Raw genomic sequence first — 18305 nt, 5'->3', positions numbered from 1 at the left:
GAGCAGAGATCTCTAAGCCGCAGATGCCTGATAGAAGGCTGGGAGCAGGAGGATTTCTTCTAATCATTGCCGGAATTACACAGGGACATAGTTTTCATGGCTTCAACCCAAATAATCAGTGATACGGCAGAAGGGCCGCGCTCTGTGTGGCTGCATCATAGGAGCAGAAAGCGGGTGACACTCACAGGATATTCTGGGTTAATTTCTCCAGATCAATAGGCTAAATTATCCCAATATATTTCCTTAGACTGGTATTACACAGAGCGATTATCGTTCGAAAAATTGTTAAATCGTTCGGATTTGAATGATAATCGTTTCATGTAATAGCAGGCAACGATTAAACGACCAACGAGAAATCGTTGATCGTTTAATAGGATCCGAACCTATTTTTTTCGTTTGATCGTTCGCACATTGTTCGGTGGAATAAGAATTCGCAGCTGAAATGTACGCAATATCGACGACTAAACGACCGCAAGAACAATCATAAATAATGATCATCGTTCCATGTAATTGGGCAAACGATTTTGGGTCGTTTGCCTTAGTGGTCGTTTAAGATAGTTTATCGCTAGTCGTCGAAAAATTGCTTGGTGTAATAGTACCCTTAGAAGGGAACGGGACATCTGGATGGGTTGTTTACTTATCTGAGCCAAATACTAAAGCTTTTTATCCTAGGTTTATCCTCAGTTCACACTATGTTTTTGCAATGCAGATTTTTTTTCCATTTATTTTTGTGAAAAACAGATGGAAAAATAAATGCATTCGTGTGCATCCGTTCTAGTCAGTTTTTCCATTGATTTCCATTATGAAAAAACAGATCAAAACATACACAAAAACATAGCTGACCTTATTTTTGTGTATGTTAAAAAACGGATGTGTTTTGATCCTTCTTTTATAATGGAAGTCAATGGAAAAACGAATCAAACCAAATGGACCCAGATGCAACCGTTTTTCAATAAAATGTTTGTAAAAATGGATTGCAAAAACGTAGTTTGAACACTGCCTAAGCTGTTTTAATCTTTTTAATGTAATTTTTTTTATATTGTAATTTTTTCTGTATATTATAAGGATAGCGGTCTTGTCTGAGTAGCACGCTTAACCACCTGTATAAAGTGTATGCGGGACTAGCTAGACTCCAACCAAATCCATCAATGGAATTTTGGCCGTGCCCGGCTGTGCAAGAGTCTGCGGAGCCTCAAAACACAGGAGCCAGATATCCCTGCAGGAAAGAAAATCCTAGCAAAGGATGGGTCCAGTAAGGAGACCACCACAACCACCATATTAAGTGGCCCTTTCACTCAATATCCAACTCAGTTACGAGTTGAAGGAAATGACGATAAATACCAAAGCCCGGTATCCAGCCACAGACGGTGGATTCCTTGATAAAGTCCATCCTGCTCATAACTTTGTATTTGTACTTGACCGCCCAATAAACACCTCATTCTACCACTGGATGCTGGAAGGTTCTGGACTTTCTGACATCTTCAGCCACTGAGATGGATCTGGAAGATTTCTGGACTGTCCGTCTAGGATTACACTACATGTAACCACATAGGTCTGGAACCAGGTCCCCCCTCATTCTCCAGTGGTTGCACAATGGTGTTTGGATTATCAGTAACGCGGTGTGTCCACTGGATGATGCATGGGGGAAAACAGCCCGAAAATAAGAATGGGGAAATCTGGGCCAATAACCCTTAGAACTGTCTGCTCCCTTGTTGTCTAACACATCCTACTGCTTGACAGTTCCCTTGGCCATAAGACAGAGTAGTCACGTTACCAGTCAGTGGTTTTGGCCCATCCGTGTATATACAGTGATAAGTAGCGGTCTCCAGCTGGTGTAGATGCACGGCCGGCTATCCACTGTTCATAGACGGCAAAGACCCACACTCCTAAAAGCAATCCATAGACAGCTATTCTACTTTCCTTCCTAATACTCAGATGCTTTCCCTCAATTCCACCTTACAAAATCCAAGGAATAAAAACTGGATCTGATTCCTAAACTTAAGAGTAGTGGAAGCGTGTGACGTCAGCATGCCATGTTACGTTACATAGCGTAGGTCGGACCGGAAGTAGGCTGCACGCCCGAGAGGGTGCCCAGCAGCCGGAGGGGAGAACTTGAGACCGGAGCACAGTAATCCTTGCGTGTCCAGTCACAAAAGAAGAATGGCGCGCAAAGCAAGGCTCTCCTACCCCCATCCGAAGATCACCAGCAGCCTTCAGAGAAGGAAGGGGATACACCCGATCCATCCCACTGGTAAGGGGAACGTTATTTTCTGGGGATCTTCGCTTCTTCACGTGGATCCCCACCCCTCGTGCCCTTCAGGGACAGGAAAAGCACTGGTGAAAGTGGGAAGGGGAGGGGCTTTTAACCTCTCGCTGGGTGCTTTTCCTGTTCCTAGGGTATGAGGTAACTCCTGTGGTGCAGTCATGTATATGGTCCCACTGTATATGGTAGTTAGCCGCCCCAATGTACGTCCCACTGTATATGTTAGCCACCATACTGTACGTCCCACTGTATATGGTAGTTAGCCGCCCCACTGTATATGTTAGTAAGCTGCCATACTGTACGTCCCACTGTATATGTAGTTAGCCGCCATACTGTACGTCCCACTGTATTTGTTAGCCGCCATACTGTACGTCCCACTGTATATGGTAGTTAGCCGCCCCACTGTATATGTTAGTAAGCCGCCATACTGTACGTCCCACTGTATATGGTAGTTAGCCGCCATACTGTACGTCCCACTGTATATGGTAGTTAGCCGCCATACTGTACGTCCCACTGTATATGGTAGTTAGCCGCCCCACTGTATATGTTAGTTAGCCGCCATACTGTACGTCCCACTGTATATGGTAGTTAGCCGCCATACTGTACGTCCCACTGTATATGGTAGTTAGCCGCCATACTGTACGTCCCACTGTATATGGTAGTTAGCCGCCATACTGTACGTCCCACTGTATATGGTAGTTAGCCGCCATACTGTACATCCCACTGTATATGTTAGTTAGTCGCCATACTGTATATGGTAGTTAGCCGCCATACTGTACGTCCCACTGTTGTTCCTCTGCTATACTGTAAGTTCCCCTGTAGTTAGGCTGTGAGTGAACATGGACTTATAAAGGGCCCTTAAAAATCAGCTTTCCATAAAGTGGGACTCCGGGTGATGAGCTGTATTCGGCAGGGAAACTTGTAGGAATGATTAGTTACAGCGTTAGGTTCTTCACTGCCAGACATCCTCCTTGTATAGGGTATATAAAATATATATTGTAACCTCATGAAGAGACTTCTATCCATCACATGAAGTATACACAAGCAGCGCTCCATTTACCCTGCAGCAGGAGAAAATCTCTGGTCAACCGCACCTGAATAGGTGATTCCCGGGGGAAGAGAAACCTGGCGGGAAGCTTATTCTGCCCACAACTCATGTTAAAAATGTATGCGGATTCCCACTATAAGTGTAGTAATAGAGATGTGTGAGTGCAGAACAACATTCGGTCCCTAAACATCCCAGTCTAAGCACTTTGTAGGAGAATCCCCCCTATGGGCAGGTAATGGGCCCTTACAGGAGCCGGCACGCCACTTACTACTTACTATACAGAGTCATCAAATATTCATCATCTAAAGAACAACCTTCTGCAATGGTCTGATGGTCACACATGTCACTGTCGGGGCTAGAGACGTCCACAGCACCATGAATCTCCAAGGCTTTATAGTAGGAACAATGTAAAAATAACAAATCATTTTAAAGTACAGGCCGACGCATTGCGGGATCTCGTCCCTTAATCATGGGAAATGCAAAACTTTTATATGTATGTAAGATGTGACACCAGGAGGAAGCTACACCCAAACTCACAGCACTAAATGCTGGTCACATGACTAACAGACCTGGAGAGTCCCGCAGAACAGTGGTATTCTCACACTACGGAGAGACAGATGGCGCCGCCACATACGTGAGAAGGAGAAAGTAGCATCACAGAATTACCTATTAAAACAAAGTGTCACCGTCGTTTACATTATTTTTTTTTTTTTTTTTTTTTTTTTTGCAAAAATCAATAGTACATGTGATTTTAAGAAACTTTGTAATTGGGTTGATTAGCCAACAAATGCTATTTTTATCATGAAAAAGCAGTTTGAAGCTCTCCTCCCTGTCTTCATGGTTCTGTGTAGAGAGGGGAGGGGTGGAGGCAGATGAGGCACCAAAGAGTTAATCTACAGCTATATCACCAGGCTATCTCCTCTGAAGTCAGCACTGACCTCTCTGAATAATGGCACAGTTCCCAATGTCTCTGCTGGTGACTAATCTCCCTCCTCCCCCCTCCCTTCTCCATAGAACAGACAGGGCTCTAAACCAGTCGAGATTTCCTGATAATGAGCAGTGAATGAGAGAGAGGAGGGGGGGGGGGACCGCGGGAAAGTCTCCTTAAATGCAGATAATAGCAGATTTGCTAATAAACCCAATTACAACATTTCTTAAAATCGCCTGGACTATTGATTTCTGCAAAAAGAAAAAAAAAAAAAAAAAAGAAACTTTTTTAAATTCTCGTTAGACAGTGACCGCCATGGGTGTGAACATCGGCCACCCACAAAGTAAAGTGTCTCAGAAATGTCTCTACGCATTTCACCCAGGGGTATCCTGGGAGAGTCGCTCAGTATATATAGATACAGGTAAAACGGGTAAGATACCCAATAGACCTACAACAAAGAGGGGAGCGTAAACCACAAACTCCATAAGCCTGTTATATTGTATATATGGGATATCTCTCATAGAGGGACACAAACAAACATATACATGTGGGACGTGACGGCTATGTAACCAACCATTCAATGGATAGATACATGCAGCAACAATACATCAGTTATGGTGTGTACATAGCCAAGCAGCGCAGTACAGGATTAGGATGTACACGTATGTATAGACGTTATAGTCCCTATGTGCAGGTGTTTGCAGGGTCTGTACCAGATCTCCGATACACACTAGAACCATCATGGATCAGGCCAGCATGACCCCCACACACAGCAGCTTACCTGCGGAAACCCAATGAATCAGCCACAACTGCATCAAACACAGCAAGTCAGAGTACGTCAGCACAGAGTCACTGATCAGTCAGATGGTGGATCGTGTCCTAGCCGGGAACGTGTACAGAGTCTACAGCAAACCATCACCATGTGCCGAGAACAAGGAGTAACCAGACTCCATGACCACAGATCCAGTGTGTACAACTCCAGGGACAGCGAGGACGGAGAAATCAGCCAATATGGGATGTGACTGCAGGGGGCGCTCAGGGACCCAGACAGGGGCGGATGTAACATATAATTCTCATATGGTCCCCAGCATGGCTCCCAATCTCCTTTCTGGTCCCCAGCATGGCTCCCAATCTCCTTTCTGGTCCCCAGCATGGCTCCCAATCTCCTCTCTGGTCCCCAGCATGGCTCCCAATCTCCTTCCTGATCCCCAGCATGGCTCCCAATCTCCTCTCTGCTCCCCAGCATGGCTCCCAATCTCCTCTCTGCTCCCCAGCATGGCTCCCAATCTCCTCTCTGCTCCCCAGCATGGCTCCCAATCTCCTTCCTGATCCCCAGCATGGCTCCCAATCTCCTCTCTGCTCCTCAGCATGGCTCCCAATCTCCTCTCTGTTCCCCAGCATGGCTCCCAATCTCCTCTCTGGTCCCCAGCATGGCTCCCAATCTCCTCTCTGGTCCCCAGCATGGCTCCCAATCTCCTCTCTGGTCCCCAGCATGGCTCCCAATCTCCTCTCTAGTCCCCAGCATGGCTCCCAATCTCCTCTCTGCTCCCCAGCATGGCTCCCAATCTCCTCTCTGGTCCCCAGCATGGCTCCCAATCTCCTCTCTGGTCCCCAGCATGGCTCCCAATCTCCTCTCTGGTCCCCAGCATGGCTCCCAATCTCCTCTCTGGTCCCCAGCATGGCTCCCAATCTCCTCTCTGGTCCCCAGCATGGCTCCCAATCTCCTTCCTGATCCCCAGCATGGCTCCCAATCTCCTTCCTGATCCCCAGCATGGCTCCCAATCTCCTTCCTGGTCCCCAGCATGGCTCCCAATCTCCTTCCTGCCCTCCAGCATGGCTCCCAATCTCCTTCCTGCCCTCCAGCATGGCTCCCAATCTCCTTCCTGCCCACCAGCATGGCTCCCAATCTCCTCTCTGATCCCCAGCATGGCTCCCAATCTCCTCTCTCTGATCCCCAGCATGGCTCCCAATCTCCTTCCTGGTCCCCAGCATGGCTCCCAATCTCCTCTCTGGTCCCCAGCATGGCTCCCAATCTCCTCTCTGGTCCCCAGCATGGCTCCCAATCTCCTTCCTGATCCCCAGCATGGCTCCCAATCTCCTTCCTGCCCTCCAGCATGGCTCCCAATGTCCTCTCTGGTCCCCAGCATGGCTCCCAATCTCCTTCCTGCCCACCAGCATGGCTCCCAATCTCATCTCTGATCCCCAGCATGGCTCCCAATCTCCTCTCTGGTCCCCAGCATGGCTCCCAATCTCCTCTCTGGTCCCCAGCATGGCTCCCAATCTCCTCTCTGCTCCCCAGCATGGCTCCCAATCTCCTTCCTGATCCCCAGCATGGCTCCCAATCTCCTCTCTGCTCCCCAGCATGGCTCCCAATCTCCTCTCTGGTCCCCAGCATGGCTCCCAATCTCCTCTCTGGTCCCCAGCATGGCTCCCAATCTCCTCTCTGCTCCCCAGCATGGCTCCCAATCTCCTCTCTGCTCCCCAGCATGGCTCCCAATCTCCTCTCTGGTCCCCAGCATGGCTCCCAATCTCCTCTCTGGTCCCCAGCATGGCTCCCAATCTCCTTCCTGATCCCCAGCATGGCTGCCAATCTCCTTTCTGTTCCCCAGCATGGCTCCCAATCTCCTCTCTAGTCCCCAGCATGGCTCCCAATCTCCTCTCTGGTCCCCAGCATGGCTCCCAATCTCCTCTCTGGTCCCCAGCATGGCTCCCAATCTCCTCTCTGCTCCCCAGCATGGCTCCCAATCTCCTCTCTGGTCCCCAGCATGGCTCCCAATCTCCTCTATGGTCCCCAGCATGGCTCCCAATCTCCTTCCTGATCCCCAGCATGGCTCCCAATCTCCTTCCTGATCCCCAGCATGGCTCCCAATCTCCTTTCTGGTCCCCAGCATGGCTCCCAATCTCCTTCCTGCCCACCAGCATGGCTCCCAATCTCCTCTCTGATCCCCAGCATGGCTCCCAATCTCCTTCCTGGTCCCCAGCATGGCTCCCAATCTCCTCTCTGCTCCCCAGCATGGCTCCCAATCTCCTTCCTGCCCTCCAGCATGGCTCCCAATCTCCTTCCTGCCCTCCAGCATGGCTCCCAATCTCCTTCCTGCCCTCCAGCATGGCTCCCAATCTCCTTCCTGCCCTCCAGCATGGCTCCCAATCTCCTTCCTGCCCTCCAGCATGGCTCCCAATCTCCTTCCTGCCCTCCAGCATGGCTCCCAATCTCCTTCCTGCCCTCCAGCATGGCTCCCAATCTCCTTCCTGCCCTCCAGCATGGCTCCCAATCACCTTCCTGCCCTCCAGCATGGCCCCCAATCTCCTCTCTGCTCCCCAGCATGGCTCCCAATCTCCTCTCTGCTCCCCAGCATGGCTCCCAATCTCCTTCCTGCCCACCAGCATGGCTCCCAATCTCCTCTCTGATCCCCAGCATGGCTCCCAATCTCCTTCCTGCCCACCAGCATGGCTCCCAATCTCCTCTCTGATCCCCAGCATGGCTCCCAATCTCCTTCCTGGTCCCCAGCATGGCTCCCAATCTCCTCTCTGGTCCCCAGCATGGCTCCCAATCTCCTCTCTGGTCCCCAGCATGGCTCCCAATCTCCTTCCTGATCCCCAGCATGGCTCCCAATCTCCTTCCTGATCCCCAGCATGGCTCCCAATCTCCTTCCTGCCCTCCAGCATGGCTCCCAATCTCCTTCCTGCCCACCAGCATGGCTCCCAATCTCATCTCTGATCCCCAGCATGGCTCCCAATCTCCTCTCTGGCCCCCAGCATGGCTCCCAATCTCCTCTCTGGTCCCCAGCATGGCTCCCAATCTCCTCTCTGGTCCCCAGCATGGCTCCCAATCTCCTCTCTGGTCCCCAGCATGGCTCCCAATCTCCTCTCTGGTCCCCAGCATGGCTCCCAATCTCCTTTCTGCCCTCCAGCATGGCTCCCAATCTCCTTTCTGCCCTCCAGCAAGGCTCCCAATCTCCTCTCTGGTCCCCAGCATGGCTCCCAATCTCCTTTCTGCCCTCCAGCATGGCTCCCAATCTCCTTTCTGCCCTCCAGCATGGCTCCCAATCTCCTTTCTGCCCTCCAGCATGGCTCCCAATCTCCTCTCTGGTCCCCAGCATGGCTCCCAATGTCCTCTCTGGTCCCCAGCATGGCTTCCAATGTCCTCTCTGATCCCCAGCATGGCTTCCAATGTCCTCTCTAGTCCACAGCATGGCTCACAATCTCCTCTCTGGTCCCCAGCATGGCTCCCAATCTCCTTCCTGCCCTCCAGCATGGCTCCCAATCTCCTTCCTGATCCCCAGCATGGCTCCCAATCTCCTCTCTGGTCCCCAGCATGGCTCCCAATCTCCTTCCTGATCCCCAGCATGGCACCCAATCTCCTCTCTGGTCCCCAGCAATGGCTCCCAATCTCCTTCCTGCCCTCCAGCATGGCTCCCAATCTCCTCTCTGGTCCCCAGCATGGCTCCCAATCTCTTTCCTGGTCCCCAGCATGGCTCCCAATCTCCTTTCTGGTCCCCAGCATGGCTCCCAATCTCCTCTCTGGTCCCCAGCATGGCTCCTAATCTCCTTCCTGATCCCCAGCATGGCACCCAATCACCTTTCTGGTCCCCAGCATGGCACCCAATCTCCTCTCTGGTCCCCAGCATGGCTCCCAATCACCTTCCTGCCCTCCAGCATGGCTCCCAATCTCCTTTCTGGTCCCCAGCATGGCTCCCAATCTCCTTTCTGGTCCCCAGCATGGCTCCCAATCTCCTCTCTGGTCCCCAGCATGGCTCCCAATCTCCTTCCTGATCCCCAGCATGGCACCCAATCACCTTTCTGGTCCCCAGCATGGCACCCAATCTCCTCTCTGGTCCCCAGCAATGGCTCCCAATCTCCTTCCTGCCCTCCAGCATGGCTCCCAATCTCCTCTCTGGTCCCTAGCATGGCTCCCAATCTCCTTCCTGATCCCCAGCATGGCACCCAATCACCTTTCTCTTCCCCAGCATGGCTCCCAATCTCCTTTCTGTTCCCCAGCATGGCTCCCAATCTCTCCTTTCTGTTCCCCAGCATGTCTCCCAATCTCCTTTCTGTTCCCCAGCATGGCTCCCAATCTCCTTTCTGTTCCCCAGCATGGCTCCATTTTCATTTCTAGTCACCAGCATGGCTCCTCACCAATTCCTAGTTTAGAACATGGCTCTGCTCTATGTTTTAGTCCCCATTATAGTCTCCCTCTTATACAGTATACAACCCCACATCATGGTTATTAAGGGTGCGGTAGTCATAAGAAACTCATTGGTTTTGCACACTGTTTGCTGCTATACCATTATGGATTTTTTTGTGTCAGACTGTTTTATTGTTACTTATCAGTTTATTCACAGAAAGTAACTGACAGCGACCCCACGCAGGGGCATAAAGTAACCCGCATGCAGTAATATGATAATAGAAAAGGTGGTACCTGGAATAAAACCGGAGAACAACATCTTAGTGCCGGTCAGTCAGGATCGCCACGGTATTAAAGCCATCCAGTCTGGGGGTAGTCAGGGCCACTATGTGTCAAGTGGTGTGTGGGCTTCAATTCAGTCATGGTGATGTCATAGTTACATCGTATCTTAGTGATGTCATAGTTACATCGTATCCTAGTGATGTCATAGTTACATCGTATCCTAGTGATGTCATAGTTACATCGTATCCTAGTGATGTCATAGTTACATCGTATCCTAGTGATGTCATAGTTACATCGTATCCTAGTGATGTCATAGTTACATCGTATCCTAGTGATGTCATAGTTACTTATCTTAGTGATGTCATAGCAAGATAAAAGGAAATAATAAAAAAAAAAAACTTTAATTGGGCTTAAAAGTCCATGTGTGGAGATGGGGCAGCAGATGGGGCCCTAAAGAGCCCTGGGGACAATCACCAGGGCAGAGCGGGAGAGTTTATTTTCTGCCCATATCGCCCAGACTTTCTGCTTAACAGGCTATAATGGCACCTTTATTTTCATTAGAAAACACTTATACACGTATATTTCTGGGTGATACAAGGCGATATAACGGCACCCACCTGCATCCATAACCGCTTGTGCTACGGAAAATAACTTAGGAGAACGCTCCTCTAATAGCTTCTGGTGAATGTTCACACATCTTAGGGTCCACCATGGTAACGTCTGAAAGAAGAAGGAGACGCATTGTTACGGAGAGCCTACTTAAAACAATGGCCTGACAATTTAACCCTTTCATGACCCAGTGAGCCCAAAATGACTGCGGCAATTTTCATTTTTGCGTTTTCGTTTTTTCCTCCTCCCCTTCTATGAGCTCTGACGCTGTTATTTCTCCAGCTACAGGGTCATGTTGTTTTTTTTCAGGAACAGGTGTATTTCATAATGGCGCCTTTTAATCAACCATAAAATGTATGACAGGACCCCAAAATTATTAATTATGGGGTGAAATTGGGGAAAAAATGCAATTCTGTGCCGTATCAGGGGTTGCGGTGTCTATGTAATGCACTTTATGGTACAACTGACCTTATATCTGTATTCTACACGTCAGTCCGATTCTTGCAAATAAGTAGTAAAATGGCCGCATTGTGACTCTTATAACGGTTTTGTTTTTTAACCCACGGGGCTCATTTTTGCACCATGATCTCTAGCGTTATTAGTACCATACTTCTGTAGGTCAGACATTTAGATCAACAAAAAATCTGCATTTCTGGCTTTTTTTCCTCTTTCCGTTTCCGGCGACAATATCGTTACATTTTAACAGTCTGGACAGTTACGCACGCTATGATATAGGATATGTTTTGTTTTTTGTTGTTTTTTTTTATATGTGTTATTTGTGTAATTGGAAAGGAGGGGGGGGGGGGGGCTTTGGGATATGTGACTTCCACATACAGTCACTAGATTGCGTACATTGATCATGCCATAAAAAATATGTTTAAGGGTGCGTTCACACCTACAGGATCTGCAGCAGATTTGATGCTGTGTTCAGTTATTTAAATGAAATCTGCTGCAGATCCTGTAGGTGTGAACGCACCATAAATCAGGATTATACACATGGCCACTAGGTGTCTCCCTTCACTGAAAAAGTGTACAGTTAGTGTGCTTCCCCATTAAGTAGCAGAGCATTCTGGGGGTGCTCGCATTGTATGGTCAGCTCTCTCGTCACACAGCACCAAAACCTCTGTAATCACACAGTGATATTATACATAACACAGAGCATTGTCTCCTGGTAAGCTGCAGACAATAAAATTAGCAGCTGATAATAAAATTTGTAAAAGTTAATAATATAATTATCGTATAAGTTATTGTCCTCATCTGATATACAACCTACATGATGGACAGGGGTCTCTCCTTGTGTGACCGCAGAGGACGGAGACTTCCTGTGTTTGGTCTCTTTTTCTGAAGGGAGAAAAGACCAAGAGGGAGCATGGAGCACAGTGTGACCGTATGTATAACATGGAGCACAGTGTGGCTGTATGTATATAACATGGAGCACAGTGTGGCCGTATATATAACATGGAGCACAGTGTGGCTGTATGTATATAACATGGAGCACAGTGTGGCCGTATGTATATAACGTGGAGCACAGTATGGCCGTATATATATTACATAGAGCACAGTGTGGCCGTATATATATAACATGGAGCACAGTGTGGCCGTATATATATAACGTGGAGCACAGTATGGCCGTATGTATAACATGGAGCACAGTGTGGCCGTATGTATAACATGGAGCACAGTGTGGCCGTATGTATATAACATGGAGCACAGTGTGGCCGTATGTATATAACATGGAGCACAGTGTGGCCGTATGTATAACATGGAGCAGAGTGTGGCCGTATGTATATAACATGGAGCACAGTGTGGCCGTATGTATAACATGGAGCAGAGTGTGGCCGTATGTATATAACATGGAGCACAGTGTGGCCGTATGTATATAACATGGAGCACAGTGTGGCCGTATATATATATATAACATGGAGCACAGTGTAGCCGTATGTATATAACATGGAGCACAGTGTGGCCGTATGTATAACATGGAGCAGAGTGTGGCCGTATGTATATAACATGGAGCAGAGTGTGGCCGTATGTATAACATGGAGCAGAGTGTGGCCGTATGTATATAACATGGAGCACAGTGTGGCCGTATGTATATAACATGGAGCACAGTGTGGCCGTATATATATAACATGGAGCACAGTGTGGCCGTATGTATAACATGGAGCACAGTGTGGCCGTATGTATATAACATGGAGCACAGTGTGGCCGTATGTATAACATGGAGCACAGTGTGGCCGTATGTATAACATGGAGCACAGTGTGGCCGTATGTATATAACATGGAGCACATTGTGGCCGTATGTATAACATGGAGCACAGTGTGGCCGTATGTATATAACATGGAGCACAGTGTGGCCGTATGTATATAACATGGAGCAGAGTGTGGCCGTATGTATAACATGGAGCACAGTATGGCCGTATGTATATAACATGGAGCACAGTGTGGCCGTATGTATATAACATGGAGCACAGTGTGGCCGTATGTATATAACATGGAGCACAGTGTGGCCGTATGTATATAACATGGAGCACAGTGTGGCCGTATGTATAACATGGAGCACAGTGTGGCCGTATGTATAACATGGAGCAGAGTGTGGCCGTATGTATATAACATGGAGCACATTGTGGCCGTATGTATATAACATGGAGCAGAGTGTGGCCGTATGTATAACATGGAGCACAGTGTATCTATATGTATATAACATGGAGCACAGTGTGGCCGTATGTATAACATGGAGCAGAGTGTGGCCGTATGTATAACATGGAGCAGAGTGTGGCCGTATGTATATAACATGGAGCACAGTGTGGCCGTATGTATATAACATGGAGCACAGTGTGGCCGTATATATATAACATGGAGCACAGTGTGGCCGTATGTATAACATGGAGCACAGTGTGGCCGTATGTATATAACATGGAGCACAGTGTGGCTGTATGTATATAACATGGAGCACATTGTGGCCGTATGTATAACATGGAGCACAGTGTGGCCGTATGTATATAACATGGAGCACAGTGTGGCCGTATGTATATAACATGGAGCAGAGTGTGGCCGTATGTATAACATGGAGCACAGTATGGCCGTATGTATATAACATGGAGCACAGTGTGGCCGTATGTATATAACATGGAGCACAGTGTGGCCGTATGTATATAACATGGAGCACAGTGTGGCCGTATGTATATAACATGGAGCACAGTGTGGCCGTATGTATATAACATGGAGCATAGTGTGGCCGTATGTATAACATGGAGCACAGTGTGGCCGTATGTATAACATGGAGCAGAGTGTGGCCGTATGTATAACATGGAGCACAGTGTGGCCGTATGTATAACATGGAGCATAGTGTGGCCGTATGTATAACATGGAGCACAGTGTGGCCGTATGTATATAACATGGAGCACAGTGTGGTCATATGTATATAACATGGAGCACAGTGTGGCCGTATGTATAACATGGAGCACAGTGTGGCTGTATGTATATAACATGGAGCACATTGTGGCCGTATGTATAACATGGAGCACAGTGTGGCCGTATGTATATAACATGGAGCACAGTGTGGCCGTATGTATAACATGGAGCACAGTGTGGCCGTATGTATAACATGGAGTACAGTGTGGCCGTATGTATAACATGGAGCACAGCCTGGTCATATATATATAACATGGAGCACAGTGTGGCCGTATGTATAACATTGATTTAAACATAGAAAACTTTGAACAGGGGACCCCGAGTTCTACTAAAAATAATGCAAGCAAAACTTAGTGTTATTTAACATATGAAAGATAATTGTATAAAATAAATGCAAGGTAAACGGGTATGAATAATAATGATATAATAATAAATAGAATCAGCAAACTGTGCCTCCGCCTAACACTAAGTGAGTCCCATCCGATGGTCGGCTTCTCTTCCTAGCTGCATAATTTATGCAGCATCTCACAATCTGACGGAATCCGGACGGCGTTCTGCAAAGGCCGACGCTGCAAAAATGCTAATCACAAAGTCTTTTCTATTCTTTGAAATATTCGTTTTCTTTTATTATTTCTCAGACGCGCCTTAGGCCACACAGTCACGAAGGGAAAATTAAAGTAGTATAAAATGCTCCGTCTGAGCAGACAATCATTGGTATTCTCCTGGAGTAGTCCAAGGGCAGCAGACAGGGCCATTTTCGTTTGAAGGGGGGGGAAATCACAAAATTACAAGGTGACTGCTTTTACTTCAAGGAGGTGAAGACACAGAGAGCAAAGACATAATACAAGGTGCGGGGAGGGTGCGGGCATGGTGCTCCGACACCGGCCGATGGAGGTGAAAACACACATGAGCGCTGTAACAACATAGGCATAATACAAGGTGCTGGGATGGTGCTCTGACACTGGCAGAGGTGCGGGGATGGAGCGGGGATGGTGCTCTGACACTGGCAGAGGTGCGGGGATGGAGCGGGGATGGTGCTCTGACACTGGCAGAGGTGCGGGGATGGAGCGGGGATGGTGATCTGACACTGGCAGAGGTGCGGGGATGGAGCGGGGATGGTGCTCGACACTGGCAGAGGTGCAGGGATGGAGCGGGGATGGTGCTCTGACACTGGCAGAGGTGCGGGGATGGAGCGGGGATGGTGCTCTGACACTGGCAGAGGTGCGGGGATGGAGCGGGGATGGTGCTCTGACACTGGCAGAGGTGCGGGGATGGAGCGGGGATGGTGCTCTGACACTGGCAGAGGTGCGGGGATGGAGCGGGGATGGTGATCTGACACTGGCAGAGGTGCGGGGATGGAGCGGGGATAGTGCTCCGACACTGGCAGAGGTGCGGGGATGGAGCGGGGATGGTGCTCTGACACTGGCAGAGGTGCGGGGATGGAGCGGGGATGGTGCTCTGACACTGGCAGAGGTGCGGGGATGGAGCGGGGATGGTGCTCTGACACTGGCAGAGGTGCGGGGATGGAGCGGGGATGGTGCTCTGACACTGGCAGAGGTGCGGGGATGGAGCGGGGATGGTGCTCTGACACTGGCAGAGGTGCGGGGATGGAGCGGGGATGGTGATCTGACACTGGCAGAGGTGCGGGGATGGAGCGGGGATAGTGCTCCGACACTGGCAGAGGTGCGGGGATGGAGCGGGGATGGTGCTCTGACACTGGCAGAGGTGCGGGGATGGAGCGGGGATGGTGCTCTGACACTGGCAGAGGTGCGGGGATGGTGCTCTGACACTGGCAGAGGTGCGGGGATGGAGCGGGGATGGTGCTCTGACACTGGCAGAGGTGCGGGGATGGAGCGGGGATGGTGCTCTGACACTGGCAGAGGTGCGGGGATGGAGCGGGGATAGTGCTCCGGCAGCGGCCGATGGAGGTGAAGACACAGAGCGCTGTAACCAACAGAAGAAATGCACTGTGCTAATGAAGTCCTCTCAGTGTGTAAATAGGAGCCTGAACTCCCGGAATCCTATTCAGGACGCAATATACACACGTTGAATCCAATGCTTCTTAATTTATGTTTCTTCAGCAAAACTTGATTACATAGTAATAAAAACTTCACCACTGAGTGATAATTGCAAAATGACGCTGATGAGAGGACGATAGCAAAGAATAGTATCAGAAACGTCCACCGCCCGGCCGGGCTGATCCAAGTTCACGTAGGACACTAAGACACTGACGGAACAGATGGAGAGTTCACGTCTGCGAGGTTTCGAGGCACGCGCTTCTTTCTCACGCTTTAGACCTCATGTGGGGCCTCACACCCGGCCGGCCTTTCTCACATCACATAAGGAGCATTTCTCCGCTATTAAATACAACGGCCGCTGTGTGCAGATCAACGCAGATGGGAATCCTTCATCTCCGAGCACCGGCCCCACTGGACGTTCTTCTGGTCCGTGGGATTTTTTTTTTCCCCAAGTAAAAGCGAGTTCTTGCCTTCTTGGTAAATGGGCCGTATGAAATCCTTCCAGGGTTACCCGTCCGGCTACACCCATAATACACTACTTATAATGCCACAAATATCTCAGAACCTGTCAGCATTCAGGGACTGACCGAGCGACATCAATGGCTGCACACCGAGCGCAGCTGCTTTTCTAGGTCAGTAGTACAAGCATTAGGCAGCTCGCTGGGATACAATATATATTATTTACTGACTCTAAAAATACCGTCGCCTTCTATCAGCTGTTTCTGTGTTACGTCTCCAGAACCCCCCCCCCCCCCCCCCCTTACAGGCCGCACTATGGCTCCTGCCCAGATATATCAAACGGCCTAAAGTATAGACGAGTGCTAACTGCCCCCAGAGCTGAAAGCTGAGCTGTGATTGGTCGCTGTGACTGGCTGCTGTGGGAGCTGAGCTGTGATTGGCTGCTGTGGGAGCTAAGCTGTGACTGGCTGCTGTGAGAGCTGAGCTATAATTGGTTGCTGTGATGGCTGAGCTGTGATTGGTTGCTGTGATGGCTGAGCTGTGATTGGTTGCTGTGAGAGCTGAGCTGTGATTGGTTGTTGTGAGAGCTGAGCTGTGATTGGTTGCTGTGAGAGCTGAGCTGTGATTGGTTGCTGTGAGAGCTGAGCTGTGATTGGTCGTTGGGGGGAGCTGAGCTGTGATTGGTTGCTGGGGGCAGTTTGCACCAGTCTATATTTTAAACCCATTGGGGGAGATTTATCAAACATGGTGTAAAGTGAGACTGGCTCAGTCGCCCCCGGCAACCAATCAGATTCCACCTTTCATTTTCCAGAGTCTGTGAGGAATGAGAGGTGGAATCTGTCTCACTTTACACCATGTCTGATAAATCTCCCCCATTGTCTTGTACAGAGCCATAAGGGTACTACTTAAAAGGGGAACTCCGAAAAGTCTTAAAAAAAAAAAATCTCTGGGCTTATTTACCCCTCCCCATGAGTCACTATGACTGGTGTAAGAGCTCCCTGTACTGGGTGGGAGGGGGTGGGGGGGGGGTTGGGGAGGGGCATGGTCTGCATAGCGGGGTCTACAGCCCTGTACTCTGACCCAGGAAGTCTCCCACACCTTCCAAATCATAGCAGATCCTTTTCAGGCTGGGGCTTACATCAGGGGACAGGACTGTGGAGGTAATCTCTCCATAGCTGTAACCCCTCTCTCCCCGGACAGAGAGTGCTGCATGTATGTGCCCACATCTGTCCTCCTCATTCCTTCCTGCTCCCTACAGTCTCTGTCAGTCCTCTTCCCATCCTCACCATTCCTGCTATAATGTGCCTGCACTTACACTCAGCTATATACAGTAACAGCTATACTGTACAGTAACTTATATATCACATATCCAGCTGCTGTGTTATCAGGGTTATACAGTTACTATACATTATATACCACATGCTGATTGCTATGCTGTACAGTAACTTATATATCACATATCCAGCTGCTGTGTTATCAGGGTTATACAGTTACTATACATTATATACCACATGCTGCTATACTGTACAGTAACTTATATATCATATATCCAGCTGCTGTGTTATCAGGGTTATACAGTTACTATACATTATATACCACCTCCTGCTATACTGTACAGTAACTTATATATCACATATCCAGCTGCTGTAGTGATATCAGGGTTATACAGTTACTATACATTATACACCACATGCTGATTGCTATACTGTACAGTAACTTATATATCACATATCCAGCTGCTGTGTTATCAGGGTTATACAGTTACTATACATTATACACCACATGCTGCTATACTGTACAGTAACTTATATATCACATATCCAGCTGCTGTGTTATCAGGGTTATATAGTTACTATACATTATACACCACATGCTGCTATACTGTACAGTAACTTATATATCACATATCCAGCTGCTGTGTTATCAGGGTTATACAGTTACTATACATTATACACCACATGCTGCTATACTGTACAGTAACTTATATATCACATATCCAGCTGCTGTGTTATCAGGGTTATACAGTTACTATACATTATATACCACATGCTGATTGCTATACTGTACAGTAACTTATATATCACATATCCAGCTGCTGTGTTATCAGGGTTATACAGTTACTATACATTATATACCACATGCTGCTATACTGTACAGTA

At 48.7% G+C, this 18305-nt stretch overlaps 1 protein-coding gene across 5 annotated transcripts in view; it reads right to left on the bottom strand.

Moving 5' to 3' along the window:
* The window catches only part of TTC27 (tetratricopeptide repeat domain 27), a 238890-nt gene that overhangs the window by 186100 nt on the left and 34485 nt on the right, over positions 1-18305 (bottom strand). For all 5 annotated transcript variants that reach the window (XM_069954653.1, XM_069954649.1, XM_069954652.1 and 2 more), the window contains exon 6: positions 10264-10366. In XM_069954653.1, coding sequence (XP_069810754.1) covers positions 10264-10366 — 103 coding nt within the window. The remainder of the gene's footprint in view (positions 1-10263; positions 10367-18305) is intronic.

The sequence above is a fragment of the Dendropsophus ebraccatus genome, chromosome 15 (genome assembly GCF_027789765.1).
Source record: "Dendropsophus ebraccatus isolate aDenEbr1 chromosome 15, aDenEbr1.pat, whole genome shotgun sequence".
Taxonomy (NCBI): Eukaryota; Metazoa; Chordata; class Amphibia; order Anura; family Hylidae; genus Dendropsophus; species Dendropsophus ebraccatus.
This window is presented reverse-complemented; position numbering and strand designations above follow the sequence as displayed.